Raw genomic sequence first — 16,032 nt, 5'->3', positions numbered from 1 at the left:
TTTTTATGATGAGAGTAAACTTAAACTCCCTTGGTATTTAAGCCTTGTGGGAGTGTTGCTGACCCACTATTGATCATGTGCCTCATCACATGAGCCACATACCTGTGACCCAAACTGAAGAAGCTTCTCAGATAAGAGGTGAAACATCTTCAAGTAACTTAAAGAAGTCTAGTTGTTTTTCTTTCCAAGCTCCTTACATTACTGTGACCTGGATGGCTGAGAACATGGACAGACACTCTATAGTATCCCATCTTCTTGTAACAGCAGCCCGTGGTTTGAATTGAGTGCCACTAACAAGCCATATGTTCATTCTTGTCTTTTGTCCAGAGGTTACAGTGTCCATGTTTTTCAAAAAATAATTTCAAATTTCAATTTACCTGACCACAGAACAGTTTTCCACGTTGCCTCAGTCCATTTACACGAGCTTTGGCTCAGAGAAGATGGTGTTTCTGGATCATGCTCACATATGGCTTCTTCTTTGTGTGACAGAGCTCTAACCTGCATTTGTGGATGACACGTTGAATTGTGTTCAAAGACAGTGATTTCTCAAAGTGTTTTGAATTGGGTAAACTGCTGAACCTCAGCCCATCTTTACTTCCGTGAAACTGTTGCCAGTTAATCTAATTACTTGAAGCTAATATCATTGATAAAACAGTAATATGTCTCAGTTAAAACATTTTATATGAGTTCTGTTTTCTGTTGTAAATTATGGGTTTTTCTGATTTAGAAATCATCACATTCTGTTTTATTAACATTTCATGCTGTACTACTCTTCCTTTTCATTTGGAGTTGTATGAAGTGAGCTTTTTTAAGCAACTGCCAGGTGGATATAAAGGAGAAAAAATCATATTTTCTTTAATAATGGAGGTGATTTCCTTTTTTCTATCCATTTTCTGAACCTCTTATCGCACTTAGGATCGCAGCTCATACTGGGCTAAAGGGTCACATTGGACAGATTGCCAGCACAAGGCCAACGCAGAGAGACAGATAATAACACTCTCACATCCACACCTGCGGTGCGTTTAGAATCACCAGTTAACCTATCTTTGATCCTTGTCTAATGAAACATCAGAAAATGATTTTTTATCCAATATTGTCTGGGCTGCACTCCACCCCATTCTTTAGGTATTCTTGGTTGTTCTCGTTTCTGTCGTTTGACGTTAATTAAAATCATCTGGCTTTTTGCTCTCATTCTCAAACGTTCAATTTAAACTTTATAGTGTTAGCAGACTGGAGTAGGGTGGCTGTGAAGCTACTGGATGCAAGATGACCATTTAGCCATGTCACCGCTCCCCAAAATACATAACTTTGCCCAGTTTGAGATCAATTTAGCTGTTCACTACATATAAGGGCAAGTATAATGGCAAATGCTTATGCAGTTCTGCTTGATTGAACTAGTGCATAAAAATTTCTGCATACTGCAGAGAAATGTTGTGAAAAGAAAACAGTTGGGGGAGCATCTCCTCAGGTTTTTAACTGATCTGGCAGAAGAGGCTTGAGCTAAGTGTATGTAGAGGAAATGCACTATGTGTACTGTATCTATGAGTGAAATAAGATAAACTAGAAGACTTCTGGTTTAACAATAACTCTCCCCCACATTAAAACAGTTTGAAAGCTGTAACTTCTCATTTTTCTCTTTATCACACACCATAACTTGGCCCCCGCCAGTCAACCAGACAAGTTAACTGTGCTGCCAATGCGGTCTTATGAACTCCAACAAACACAGTCAGAAATAGGACAAATTTTGTTTAAGTCAGTCCCATGAGGAGACGTTTCACTGAAATGTAAAACTGTGCCAGATTTGCAGATCTATCTCTTTCCTGCTCTCTGTCCCCATCTGCGTGAGCGCCTCGCTTTCTGTCTCTGTCTCACTCTCTTTGGCTTGAATGTGTGTGAGCAGAAGATTTGTCTGTGATCTCCTTAGAGTGAAGAGCTCAGTCAAGTCGGAAGAATTACATATTTATATATAATATATCCATGGTGGAAAGATGTTTTCTGATTTCACCTTACCCCTAAACCTTTGAGCCTGATCCTTCTGTTCTTTGGTTAAGATCAGTGTTTTCTGGCCTGAAATAAAGGGATTACCTGTCCAACCATCCCTAAGATTTTCAGCATGCTTGCACTGGATCAGGTTCTTCTTCAAGTTCTTCCCAGTATCTCATGCTGTTTTGCATCCCAATTATGGTTTTGTTTAAGATTCAGGTCATTTGTACACTGTAGGATTAGGTGTCACTTAAAAATGACTTTGCATTCCAGATCATACAAAATGCTCTACTTAAGACTGTCTGTGCAAAATTAATTTCTACAGGTTTTAAAATGGTTTAGATTTCCTTTATAATGAGTTTGTTGCCAATTCTCTTTATGTCAGAATCATAAATCCTGTAATTATTTTCATCAGTGTTCCACCATTTCATTATGATTTATGAGGAAAAGGTCATTACAAAATAGAATGTTTTATTCTAAAGAGTTAGCATTAACATGGCTATTCTGCCTTTTTCTCTTTTTTAATGATGTACACAGAGATGTTCACACTGGAAATTGGACAGATTACATTTTTAGACCTTGAAGACTGAATGCTTTAGTGTGCACACTATAGGTCACACTCCAGCACAGCAAAATCCATTCACCTTTTCTAAAGAGACAGCTTTGCAAAAATGTCCTAGAAAATTTCTCACTATAATATATGCCTATGGTACCATGAGCTGTAACACGAATCATGTATTCAGAAATTATATAAATGCAATCACACCTTGTAACATGAACAAAAAAAGTGACAATCCATTCTGACGGATTTCACACATCATTATACTTTTTTCTCCTGCCGCACATTATCATTTACTCTTTTGTATCTTTGTAAGTGACTGATTTCCTGTTTTCTTCCCAGTACATCAAGAAACACCCCAAAATTTGAGGTAGTTTTGAAAAGTAAAGGTTTTGTGCTATAGGTAAAATCTATTGCATTGTGAAACCCTTAGTGGATATGGATACTCTCCATTCTCTTTTAAACTAACCAAAATGAGTTATTATTTTCTTTCACTGACAGCTATTAATATATAATGATTCATATGCTTGTTAATAATACATGCATTGGATGCCCATACAAACCTGACAGCATCTCACAGATGGTGAAGATTTTTAAGCTGTACATCAATTATATGAATCTCCTACTCTAACCTATCCCAAATTTGCTGTATTGGATTGAGATCTGGTGACTATGGAGGTCATTTGAGTGCAGTGTAGCGTTCAAGAAACCAGTTTGAGATGAGCTTTCTGATATGGTGTGTAAACCTGGCTGTGCCCTTAAACAATGATCAATTGGTACAAAATGGTCCAAAATATGCCAAGTAAGTACCCCTCATGCCATGGAGCGATCAGGGCTCAAGAGTTGGGAGTTTGCCTTGTAATCGGAAGGTTGCCGGTTCGAGCCCCGGCTTGGACCGTCTCGGTCGTTGTGTCCTTGGGCAAGACGCTTCACCCGTTGCCTACTGGTGGTGGTCAGAGGGCCCGGTGGCGCCAGTGTCTGGCAGCCTTGCCTCTGTCAGTGCGCCCCAGGGTGGCTGTGGCTACAATGTAGCTTGCCATCACCAGTGTGTGGATGGCTGGATGTGTAAAGCGCTTTGGGGTCCTTAGGGACTAGTAAAGCGCTATATAAATACAGACCATTTTGCACCCGCTTAAGACAAAGGCAGGAGGCAGGATAGATCCATATTTATTGTTGTTTACACCAAATCCCGACCCTACCATTGGAACCTTCTATTTTAAATTTTGATGAGGTAGATCAGCAGTTTTTGAAATACTCAACCCACCTGACACCAACAAACATGTCACCTCTCTTCCTCATTCTGATGCTTTCTTTGAACTTTAATCATGATCATATCTACATGCCTAAATACACTGAGTTGCTGCCATGTGACTGGCTGATTAGATGATCGAGTTCAATGAGAAGTTGAACAAGTGTACCTACTAAAGCGGCCGATAAGTGTATGTATCTAATGAACCAAGGGGATTTGTGCTTTTGGGTCTTAGTAATTTTCTGTGAATAACATTAAAGCAAACAAATACACATTATAAAGCTTGCCTTTGCTTGTATATCTACTGACATGAGCACACAATCAACATCCTCAGACTACTATAAAGGTGCCACAATGCTTTAATGTGATTCATAACATTTTCACTAGTGATGCTCTGAAAATATTGAGCTTGAAGCTGCTTGATATAAATATCTGGTAAACAAGATGAGACAAGTACATATAGTAAATACACAATGCATTTCCAACAATGATTAGGCAGAGTGAGAAACTTAAAGGCAGCTGAGGGCTACAGTGACCGCAAGTGCCTCTCTCCAACTCAGAGTCATTTTCTCACAACATTTTGTCCTTTGTTAGGCATCGCTTGTTCCATAAGAGTCAGTTTTTCCATTGTCCAGTCTCAGCAATGCAAGTGGTCCATACTCTATATGGTTCTAAGGTGGTTGTTTTCAATAAAGCTCTCATGTTAAACAATAATACAGGGGTTTGAAAACAAGGATTTCTTTTTCAGAACTTCAGGTCCTGTTCTCTCTTGTTTACATCGATGATCGTTCAAATGAATTTGCTAACGCAACACAAAAACTTTCAAATGATTGTCTTTTCATAAAATACATATTACACAGATTGACCAACCGTACACACTCAGCACAATCATACATACACTCTTCACAGAGGAGAAAGCACTATTTAAGATGCCTGCAATGCTTAATATTGAGCAACAACTCTGTCGGTAAGACAGAACTAAAGATCAAAAAAAAGAAGAAGAAAAGGAGCAAAATACAAATAAACCAACAACAACAAAAATCAAAGTTTCGTCCTCAGGGTCCTGTTGTTATTGGAAGGAGAGCTGTGTGTCAAACAAAAGAGGAGAAGCCCGCGGTAGGTGCCTGAGCGGCACAGCCGAGGCTGCTGGGGGGCCGGTACAGGGTGCTGTGCTGGCTGGGGGGGTCGGAGGACAGCAGGGAGGGGGTGGGAGTCCGGCTTCCCTTAGGCCTGAAGAGGGTGCCCTGGCCTTGGCACTGGGGCTGTGGTGACTGGGCGCTCTGGGGGAGGAGAGGGGGAAGAGGGGGCAGGGGGGGTACGGGTGGTGGGTGTTGTCGTGACTCTTGCTCCACCAGGGGCTCGGGCTGGGAGTAGCCGTATGCCGGTGGACGAGTGACGCCCTTCTGTTGTCGCCGCCAGGAGTTGTAGTAGGTGGGGTCGCTGATGTAGTGGTTAACAAAGGAGTGGGTCTTCTGCCGACTCTGATCCATTTCGTATTCGCTGTCGCTGCCCTGTCAGTCAACAGTTCAAAGTCACTTTGGCAAAAAATGAGGACAGTAAGCAGAACACGTGCTACGACGCTTACTACAGAGTATAATGACAGCTACATTTTCATGGTCTCAAATCAAGGCTAATTCTATTTCCAGTATTGTACAGCTGGTTGACAAACAACACAGTAGCTACTGAGTCACGGCACAGCAGGACATATCTATTGACAATGGGAAATCTATGAATCCATGTGCATTTCTATGGGCCAGATAATCACTTCTATTGAGAATCTTTGAGATGTAGAAGCTCACCGATAGCTGTATGGAGTACAAACATGATACATGTAAACAAGTGTGTCCTAGAATTAGAGAAAGATAATGTTTACAGAATTAATCTCCTTTTCTTGTAACACAAAACCATCAGGCAAAAGCTTGTCTGAGTGAATCCTCTTGTTATTCTGCTACATGTATTTGTTTAAAAAAAAAAAATAGTAAAAGCCTCCCACAGAAAGCATTACACATTTGGCACATTTGTGTGCCTGATGAGCACTTGCTCATCTACTGCTCTATTGAGACACTGTAGCTCAACAGATGTTGAAGCACCATTTATTTGCACAAGTGTCAGGTAAACAGTGGGAGGCTACGCAGAGGAAAAGAATAACACCAGCCTGCGTCTCCTGGGAGATCTGTTTTTTCTCAAACTGGGATGAACAATGTTTTGCCTGTGCAGGTACCAGACAAATTGGCCAGGGAGACACAGCGCGGGTGTGGGAAGATAAATGTTCAGAATCTGCTACAATCGGCTTCTCTGCCAGTTGTAGGTACCATCCCTCATCACTTCAAGCCTCCCATCTCCTCACTGGGCCAAACTATTCTATGCACACACTCATCATATTGCGAGCTGAGACATGGAAGCCAAGATTAACAATTTCTATTTGACAAAAATGAATTAGTTGTGAAGATATTTCAGCACACGCGAGGCACGGGAACCGGCTGTGTATTCCCCTGCCATGAAAGAAATCAGTATTAAAAGATCCAGAAACGTCAGCCATCACTGCACGACGCTAACAGAGGGTATTTAATTTTGAGGTGATCCACTTGAGGCAGATATTGCTGCAGAATGTCATTAATTTATCATCACAAATGCTGCTTCATAATTAGACAGCTGTCTTGCTTCTGCATCTAGCAAAGCGGTGACTGTGACAAGCTGAATTGAGTTTATCAAGAGGATAGTTGCCAAATGTAACAAAAGAACAGAAAGTTGAACCAGAGAAGTTTTTTTTTTTTTACTTTAAAAAGGTTACAGCTTTGCCAGACGCATTCCAGACGCAGGGTCGGGCATAGACTGTAAGCCTGGGTCAGCGCTTACCTGCGAGTCAGATATCTCCGAGGGTTTTTCAGTCAGACTGCTGCTTTCTGCTGGGATCAGGTCATTATACTTAGTGCTGACATCCTCATCTGAGTAGTGCAGACTTCCAGGACTTGGTCTTGGAGGAGAGCTGAATTTAAAAAAAAGAAATAAAATACATTAAGAAAAGTAGAGAGTTAAGAAGGAGAGTTATAAAAGCAAGAAGATGATAAAGAGCTAATGTTATATAAGAAAAAAGAAGTTTCTTTTGATCATAATTGCATTCTCCGAACTGATTTTCTTAAGCTCTCACTTTTTTTTTTCATTCGGGAGTAAAAAGCTGTGTCAATCCTGTGACTGACACCACAGAGACAACTAAAGAAAGCCACCAAAACAGTTCTAAAAATGAAGCTTCAGAAGCCACAGGGTGTTCAGTGGGAACAACATGAATAGATCCAGCACAGACTTATTGATTATGAAAAAAAATGATTCAGACAAGCACAGCATGGGTTATTTGTGCATTCCTGGAAGCCACTACATTAGGCAGGACAGAGATTAGAATTGATCTTATACTTTTGCTATTCTTTTCTAATCTTTCAAAGTGTTTGTGGAAGTTTGGCAGTGGACTTGTGCCAACCTCATGAACAGAATTTATGCAAAAAAGAAAAAAGATCATGAAGATCATGAAAGCACTCTGTGGCGATTAGAGCTGAATTAATACACAGAGCGACTCAATCAGAGTTTTAGACTTCCTGCAGAAAAGCTGGGTAACTAAGCGTGGACTTGAGCTTTGTGAGCATTAAGAAGTTCTCATACAGTATGAATGCAAGTCAAGTAAAAAAAGAACTCCTTAACTTCTTTCGGCTCCAGTCATTAAGTCCATGAAGTGAAGCAGAGAGAAACATCTGTGCAGACAATTATTTTTCTCCTTCTGCTGTAATGACTACTGCTGCGTTCAAGGTCTGCTGAGATTGAATTGGATGGTCTGAAAGCCAAAACTGGACCACTACCCTCGCATCACTGCGCTACATCAGTGGGCTCAGTATGCATCTCAGGCTAATACATTAAAAGAAGGGTTTGCTCAGTTGGTTTCAGAAAAAGAGACTAACGAATTGCATAAACTAGACACTGCATGAAAGTAAATGTTTAAATGATCTGAAATGGAAAATGTATGTGGGGGCAGAATAGACAAGCATAAAATGCTGTGATGTCAAGTGGAATATTAAGGCATAAAGAAGACAACCTTGACAACCTCTCCAAAAAAAAAAAGTTAATATGTACACACAGGCGCTAAATCACCGGGAATGCCAAGAACAGGCTTAGAAGACACAACATGACAACGGCCATGAAAAGGTTGACACAACAAAGGGATATCTCCTCTGGGTTAAAGGGGATGCCGTGAGGGGGTGGACTGTGGAAAAAAAAAAACTACATTAAGACAAGGTTGAACCAGACATAAAAAGGATGGAGCCATGTGAGTGTAGGGGAGGAGGGGCAATAGATTCTGAGCTTTGAATTATTTAGGAGCACTGTATTTATCCCCTTCGCCTTATCTGTCTAATTCATCCTTCTTTCCTTCACCCTTTCAAATATCCCACAGGGAGCTCTTCTGCTCTTCCTCCCTTAGTCTACAGATCATTAACAAACAGTACGGTACCAGTTTGGAGCTCTTCAAAGAGAGGGAGCTACTCAAGGCTCTTTGATCCCCTTGGCCTCCTTGGTCAAGGAGAAAATAACAGATTCCTCTGCCCTTTAGTGCACCCCTAACACATTCCACCACAATGTGCACACTAATGTGCAAAAAAACAACATCTATTTTAGTGCTGTGACAAGAAGCAGACGCTGAAGCACCATCCCCCAAACACAACCAACTGACCATTCCTCCAGCCCTGACCTATGTCTACACACGTGCTTATCATGCTGCAGCGTTTGGGAAATTCTATTTATCTCATGTTTGCATAATCATTACCAAAGACACAGCCTACCAAAGTCCTGCTGACATTATTCTGCGTCGTGATAGCCTGCGTAGCACTGCGTGTAAGAGAACCTCTGCACTCATGCCCAAAAATAAATAGTCGGTTCTGTCTCATAAGTCCTCTTTATGTTATTTCCTGCTGTCTTTTGGATTACCTGGAATAACAATTACATTTTTTGTTTACAAAGTCTGTTTCAGAACTCTGCATTTGGGTCTGCAGCCCGCGATCCATGACAGTCCTTGCCTAAAGCTTTGATGAACAGACAAAGAGGTTTTGAATGTTAATTAGCCAGTATTGTGCTGTCCCCCAATATGTATTTTTGCACCACTCAAACACTGAATGTCAATGAGAGGAGATGAAGGAGGCTCAAATCACCAGCTGGTGCCCTCAAGGTTCAGTTGTTTTCACTCGCAACTGTTGAACTGTTGTTAAGGGAAGAGGGGAACACACAACAACAAATACTAATTCTTGTATATATTGTAAGTAATACAAAAACACTTGAAAAGGAAACGTGACAAAACTGACAGCAATATATCTGAGAAATGGAATATCTGCTTGCAAGCTTTAAAAGCAGTGGCCAGCTGAATACCGTCGGTCATAATGCACACAGGAGGTATTTACGGTGATGCTGACTGACCGGGTATAGATGCCGTTTTTACGGCAAAAAGAGTTCTTCACAGAGAGGCGTCGGTTGTTCAGCTCCAGGGCTGGGAAGCGTCCCTCATCGAGCCGCACCATCTCTCCGTGCGTCAGAGGCAGCGACGTGCAGTTGGAGTGGTTGCCTGGACGGGGGTATGAGGATGACACTGTGTGGGTTGTGGAATGGAATAAATGAATCAAATCTAAAATACATTTCAATACCTTGGATTATTTTATCACTGTATTCGGAAAACACAATTTTTGACACACAAAAAAAGACTTGCACGGTCATTCTGTTAATGGTTTCTCCTTAATTTATATTTGCAAAACCTTGCTAAAGGTCAAAATGCTGTTTAAGTACAGGACAAGCTGAGGTAAATACCACTTAGTCAGGCCCAATGTTTAATACTGATTCCAGATAAAACAGCCTCCAGTTGGCAGTACAGGTTCACAGCTAGGAAAGCTGGGAAATGTTTGGGAGGGACTAAGAGGTCATCTTTGTGTCCTCACACACATACAGTCCTTGTCTGAGCTGGCCAACCCTGATAACCTTGGCACCATGCTGAACACTGGCTAAGCTAAAAAGTCAGTAGTAGGAGGCATTAGGAAGGCTTGCCCTGACTTTCACTTCTCCCCCAAACATTGCTCCCATCTGTTTAATGCGACTCTTGCGTGTCAGTCATAATGTATTAATAATAATACCAACAATACGGCTACTTACAATGATTAACTTCCTGTACCGTACCCTTGCGTTTAAAGAAAATAATTGACTTGTTGATACAGTGATACAGGAGCAACCTTTGCTGTTGTTAAATAATTACTCTCAGTCTATCTAATGACCTGAGCATTAAATCACTGCCAAGCCATTTATTCCAGTATTGATCCTTGCTGCAGTAAAATACGAACAATAATATTTATTCATCTGCCAATTTCTGCTGTTCACTGATAACATTAACCCTCATCTTTCCCCTGTCAGCCAAACAACGGAGGGAAATCAAGGCCATTTGTCTAACTGTGTGAGCCTTTTTGCTCCCGTTTAACAAGATAGACTTTGGATGCTGCAGTCATTAAAATGCAGCGCTCAGCAGACCTGTCTAAGAGGAAGACAAATTCCACTTGATTGCCTGGGTTGCAAACAGAGAGAGAGCCTGAGATATTAGCAGAGTTTAAGGTGTGTTTCATACCTGAGTCTGCTTTTTTGGTATACTTTTTACTCTGGCCTCGGATGATGAGAATGAAAATAAGGAGGAGGATAAAGATGAGTCCCACAAGAGCAATGACTACCAAGAACCACCACTCCTCATAGAAGGGAGACACTTTCTGGGCTGAAACCAAAATAATAGATATTAATATCTGATATTTAGCACAACACTGCGTAAGTCTTCATTTTATATTACAACCGACCTGATATGGAAGGGGACGGGGCACTGGGGGACCCGTAGCCATAGTCGTTGACGGCAATTACTCGAAAGTCGTAGGTGACCCCTTCTCGTAGCATGTCCATATTAAGCGTGTAGGATGTCACTTCTCTGGGAATGTCTTTGATGAGAATGTCCCACAATCCTTCATCTAAAGGCAAAATAAGAAAATCTGTGAATAAAATTAAAGTGTACGGTGGACAGATTAAAACTCAAACAACATGTATGTTTGTAATTGGCCCACCAGATGGTCTGGCCTCTATGACGTATCGCGTGATGGGTGCACGGCCTTGATCGCCACTTGTCCAATGCAGTGTGAGAGCTGTGCCATATCGAGAAATAAAGGGTTCTCCTGGAGGGCCTGGAGCTCCTGAGAAAACAAGAACGGTGGATAAAAAATGACAAGGGAGTCCTCAAAGGATTTGATTACTGACACTGTAATAAAGAAAAGCTATAGCATCCCACCTTCTCCGGGTCCAGTGGTGATGTTGGCCTCAACCTCGGGGCCGTAAGTGAGAGTTTTGGCCCGGATGCGAAAGTTGTATGTGACACCATCGGCCAGGTCTTTGATCTTCATCCACTGGGGAGCACTGCCCTTCACATCTACTGTCACTATCTTACTGACACCTGGAGTGCGAGGAGAGGAGTCTGTACAGGAAACACTAAGACTCTAGATACTGCTTTCTACAAGCGACAAAGAGCCAAGCTTTGTGCATAAGCGCAGACATACAGTCACACACAAGACCAGATAAACTCACTGTCAGAGACGAGGAAAATATATTTATTGCTTTATCTAGCTTAACTCTTGGTCGATTAGCAGATAGCCACAGGACCACAGCAGCTCAGCGTTCCACCTCTGCTCCCAATTACTCGACAATCTGGTTCAGGCAACTGCATTTAGCTGGCTGTTAACCATGTTGCTCTCACTGAGGGTAAAAACTGTACAACACTCCAACATATTTTATCAGCCATGCCATATATGTTACTGCAGGGCCTACACTCATCTGTAACAAATTAGAGCATAAGCTTAAGCAGCGCAGGTCAAAAAAAAGAGTATGGTTAAGAGGCTTGAGGTCGTAAATCACTGCGTGAGAAAAGCAAGCTGAGGAATGTCAAGCAATGGCAGAGTTGTTAGGTTCCAGGAGTTTCTCACCATCAACTGGAGTGCAGGGCTCATAAACCAGGCGGTAGCCCTCAATGATGCCGTTGGCCTGCTTCGGCTCTCCCCAGGACACGTTGACCGAAGTGGTGGTCAACTCGCTGAAGTGCACGTAGCTCGGAGCACTTGGCGCTTTTGTCAAAGAAAGTGGGAAAAGTTGAGATGTTAATATAACAGTCGTGAGATGAAACCATGTATACAATGAAGACTTGGTCACAACACTGCAAAGTACTGACCAAGAGATGTCGGTGAAGTAAATATGAATAGTTTTCTTTAAAAACATTTTTTATTAGTTACTTGTGCTTTTTCCTTCAAAGCTACACTGGCAACAAAAAGTTTTGGTTTTTGGATCAGCAAATCAGTGAAATCCATGGGCAGTGCTTAGTGTCTACAGCCAAGAAGAACATTTGCCAAATTCATAAAAGACAAGCTATGCAAATTAACACAGAAATTGAATACTAGGACAGTTCAGAAAAAAAATAAATAAAAAGAATAATCAGCAGAAATTAAATGTTGCATGTAATTCAAAAATTTGGGTACCGTGAAAGAGGACCAAACAAAGTCCTGCACAGCAGTATAGGCAACTAATTCCCCCAAACCCAAAAGAAGACACTGAAGTGACACTAAAATTCATTCTGTGACCTTGAACAACAGCTTTGAGAAATTTGAGTGCTGAACCAACCCAGATCCAGCTAAGTGTCAGGATTTAGACACAATTCTGCATAAAAATCACAAAAGCTTGTGTTGGCTCACTTCCCAGTACCCTGTTGTGTGAGGAGCCAAAATTCCTGCCTGTGTTTTTAAGTTCTCAGCACTTTGTAACCCTTGCCAATGTCACAGCCTTCAAGGGGGTGGGAGAGACGTGAGAAATATACACTGTAAACCATTCTCTGCAGAAATCGCAGAGGAGGGACTTTCACTAGCTCGTAAACACAGACATCTTTGTGCAGTTGTAGCCAAAAAATACTAATCTACATATGTCCCCCCGCACTTTGTATTCTTTTCTCCCCTGCTGTCATTAGGCTGCTTCCCCCATGGCTTGTCCAGTAGGATGTGCCAAAAAGATCTCTAATACTACATCTCACATGACAAAACTAAACTGTTCAGTGAGAATGTTTCCTGCTGAATAGGAGGGAAAGCTTTTATGTTATTTGTCTTAAAGCTATAGAAACACAATGAGTCAATATGAAAACACCTTTTGTATCGCTCTACTCTTCAAAAGCTTTGAAAACCATGTATCCACCGAGCGATGTGGTTAAATAATGAGCCGTCTCGTTGTGCAGATGACAGGGGGAGGGGGGATTAACGAAAGATAAAGAGGAATAAGATATATAGATCCAAAGACTGCAAAAAGCACGATGCTGCAAGATAAATCCCTCTGGTCTTTTGAAGGATCACTGTAATCTTTCTGTCCACGTCTGGATTTTGCGTGACTCACCTGCTTGCTGAGTGCGCCCTCTGGTGGGCAGGGAGCGGGGCCCATCCCCTGCAGCGTTGAAGGCTGCCACACTGATCATGTAGGTGGTGTATCCTGTTAGATTTTTAAGCTTCACCCCAAGCTCTGGCAGGAACAGGGTACGCAGGCGCTCTGTCTCATTTTGGAGCTGAAACTCCCAAAAATAGATCTGGAAAGAAAATGACAGAGTTTGGGATTCATAAGGTTTTCAATGAAAAAATATAAACATGGACATAAATACACATTATTGATACCTTGTAGCCCTGTATGTCTCCATTCTGGGCATCCAGAGGAGGTGGGTCCCAAGTAACATCCAGCTGTGTTGCTGTTGAGGACTGGACCACCACATTTTGCGGAGGGGCTGTTGGGACTAGATAAGGGCAGGATTTAAGTAATTGAGCTATTATGTGATATAACTGCTAAAAATTGAATAAAGATAAAGGGTAAGTAGTCTTGCAAACTTGCTGCACAGAGAGAAAAGAAACATACCCGCCTCTCCAACAAACACTTCCTGTGGTGCACTGCTAGGACCCTCCCCCACTGCATTATACACACTGAGACGAATCTCATAGCGTTTGTGTTTACTCAAATCTGCAAGCAGAGAACCCATAGCAGTATTTTAATAGAACAGTTAGGATGAAAGAGTAATAAGAAGTTACTCCGGTGAGAGACAGTCACAGTGATGCCCGTGGCAGAACAATGGAGTGTGAGAATTAAGAAGCATACTGATAAAAAGATGAGGTTCTTGTGGGGACGTGGAAGATTTGTCAGTGATTAAAAAGACAGAACGCATGCTGAAATAATGACAGGGAAGCTTGGAGAGATTAAAGTCATTTGCACACAGTAAGAAACCGCGGTGGTCCCTTAGTGGCTACAGATGAGTGGGAGGATGGAAGGCACACTTGCTGTAAATTAGTATACAAATGGCATATTTTGTGCAAATAAACTTTCACAGATGACATGCAAACAGATGGAGGGTAATGGAAGAGAGGGGCATAAAGAGAGATACGCGACTTACTATCGAGTTCATACTGGGTGAGCGAGGATTCACTCAAGTTCCTGACGCTGTAGGGAGCTGGAGTTTAAATAGGAAAATAGGGAGGAATAAAAGCGGGTTTAGAAAAATGGCAAAGAGCGCATTTCTGTTTATATTTTTTGGATCGCCTGCAGCATTCGGTGATGCTAAAGTGAAGGTATTTAAATAACAGGCAAAAGCTTTCAAAAAGTAGCTAACTCACCAGTAAGATCAGCCCAGTTGGTTGAGGGACTGTTGACTGTGCGGACAGTGAAGCTGCGTACTCTGTCATAGTGTAGCTCCCTGTACCTGACTCTGAACCCCAACAAGACTCCATTTATATGGTCCTCAGGAGGAGGCTAGGAGGAGAGGAAGTCTGCTTAATGATGGCCAATTAATATTAGTTTCTATTCTATTATCCTTTGCAAAATAAAAGAAAGGAAAAGCATTTTCAAGCTACCAACCTACCTGCCATCTGACCAGTACAGAGGTGGTGGTGTGGGGTGTAACAGACAATATTGTTGGTGCTTTGTCTGGAGCTAGAAAAGATAAAAAACCAACAACATTGTGTTACCAGTTCAGCATAGCTGTGGAAAGCGATACGGCGTTCAAACAGTGTGGTGGAGAACAGCTCGACAGTAAATACACATACTGTTGACGTAAAGTATTCACTGCGATAATTCAAAGTCAAAGCTTAAATGTAAAGGCATGCTTTTGCAGTTAGAAACTCAATGGAAAAATCAATAGATAATGTCTCTGTGGTGCGTGCTGGGTTAGTCACAAATTCTTACCATCCTGTAGCGTAGTGATGGCTTCACTCTCCTCACAGTATTCACTGTCTCCAATGTCATTGGTGGCTTTAACACGGAACTGGTAAGAAGTAAATGGCTTTAACCTTGAGGGAGAGAAGAAGGCATGTATATGTCACACAGAGCTACTAACAATAATAAGGGTAATGCAGTTATTAAAGCAGACTTTTATGTTTACCTGTCCACTATATAGGAGTTTGTTTCATGACTGACTGATGCAGAGTGAACAGTCCAGTTGCTGTCTGGAAGCTCTCTGTACTGGACTGTATAGTAACGAACTGGGGACAAGCCATCGCTGCCTGGTTCCCATGACAACAGCACTCTACGAGCCTGGACTTCCTCTTGAGGCACTGTGGGACGGCTCGTGGGCTGGGGTCGAGCTAAAGGGCACAGACAGCCACACACGGTCCCTCTCAGCCTTAATATTTAGAGGTGGATCATTTAAATAATACATTTTAGCTGCAGCATTTTACACTAACCTCTCTTCTCTGTTGTGACCACCAGAGCCTCAGCAGCCTCCCCCCAACCCTTGCGTGTTTGAGCAGTGAGCCGGAATACATAAACCATCTCTGGTTTCAGTCCTGCTGCTGTGTACTGTCGTGCACTGGGGCTCAGCACATCTACGGTGGCAGCATTGCTATTTGAAGAGTTTCTTCTGAATGTGATCTGATAAGCTAAGAAGACAAACTCATATCAAAATAAAGTCGTGCATAAAAAGGGATAAGCAAGAAGAACAAATTGGCTCCAGTGCAAAATCAAACCAGAGGAGATGGGGAAATTTGAAGGGAAATTCCACTCTTGGTCAAAAAAATTTTTTTTAATCATGGCTTAAGACTTAAGGCTCTTTTTCCCCCCTCATTTTTATGAAATTTAATTTGGGACACTCCAGAACTGAAGCTGAGCTGTAAGTTTTTATTTTTCTGTTTAATTTGTC

General features: G+C 41.8%; 1 protein-coding gene across 2 annotated transcripts in view; it reads right to left on the bottom strand.

Moving 5' to 3' along the window:
- Window positions 1-4,118: 4,118 nt before the first annotated feature.
- LOC147332715 (protein sidekick-2-like) overlaps window positions 4,119-16,032 on the bottom strand; it is an 86,266-nt gene continuing 74,352 nt past the window's right edge. Inside the window, exons 29-45 of one of the 2 annotated variants that reach the window (XM_086289389.1) lie at window positions 15,578-15,772; window positions 15,277-15,478; window positions 15,081-15,184; window positions 14,758-14,828; window positions 14,513-14,648; window positions 14,293-14,349; window positions 13,764-13,865; window positions 13,529-13,644; window positions 13,257-13,443; window positions 11,813-11,950; window positions 11,125-11,307; window positions 10,904-11,029; window positions 10,646-10,810; window positions 10,426-10,566; window positions 9,240-9,408; window positions 6,648-6,777; window positions 4,119-5,302 (exon numbers count right to left, since the gene is read on the bottom strand). In XM_086289389.1, the coding sequence (XP_086145515.1) occupies window positions 4,883-5,302; window positions 6,648-6,777; window positions 9,240-9,408; window positions 10,426-10,566; window positions 10,646-10,810; window positions 10,904-11,029; window positions 11,125-11,307; window positions 11,813-11,950; window positions 13,257-13,443; window positions 13,529-13,644; window positions 13,764-13,865; window positions 14,293-14,349; window positions 14,513-14,648; window positions 14,758-14,828; window positions 15,081-15,184; window positions 15,277-15,478; window positions 15,578-15,772 (2,642 nt within the window). In that variant the 3' untranslated portion in view covers window positions 4,119-4,882. The remainder of the gene's footprint in view (window positions 5,303-6,647; window positions 6,778-9,239; window positions 9,409-10,425; window positions 10,567-10,645; window positions 10,811-10,903; window positions 11,030-11,124; window positions 11,308-11,812; window positions 11,951-13,256; window positions 13,444-13,528; window positions 13,645-13,763; window positions 13,866-14,292; window positions 14,350-14,512; window positions 14,649-14,757; window positions 14,829-15,080; window positions 15,185-15,276; window positions 15,479-15,577; window positions 15,773-16,032) is intronic. The other variant, XM_086289390.1, reaches the window with a different exon arrangement.

The sequence above is a fragment of the Aulonocara sp. 'chitande type north' Nkhata Bay genome, linkage group LG4, assembly GCF_057382095.1.
Source record: "Aulonocara sp. 'chitande type north' Nkhata Bay isolate Kocher_YH1m ecotype deep benthic linkage group LG4, A_spYH_male_GT1.1, whole genome shotgun sequence".
Taxonomy (NCBI): Eukaryota; Metazoa; Chordata; class Actinopteri; order Cichliformes; family Cichlidae; genus Aulonocara; species Aulonocara sp. 'chitande type north' Nkhata Bay.
Note: the sequence above shows the minus strand (reverse complement) of the source record. Positions and strands in the feature narration are given on the sequence as shown.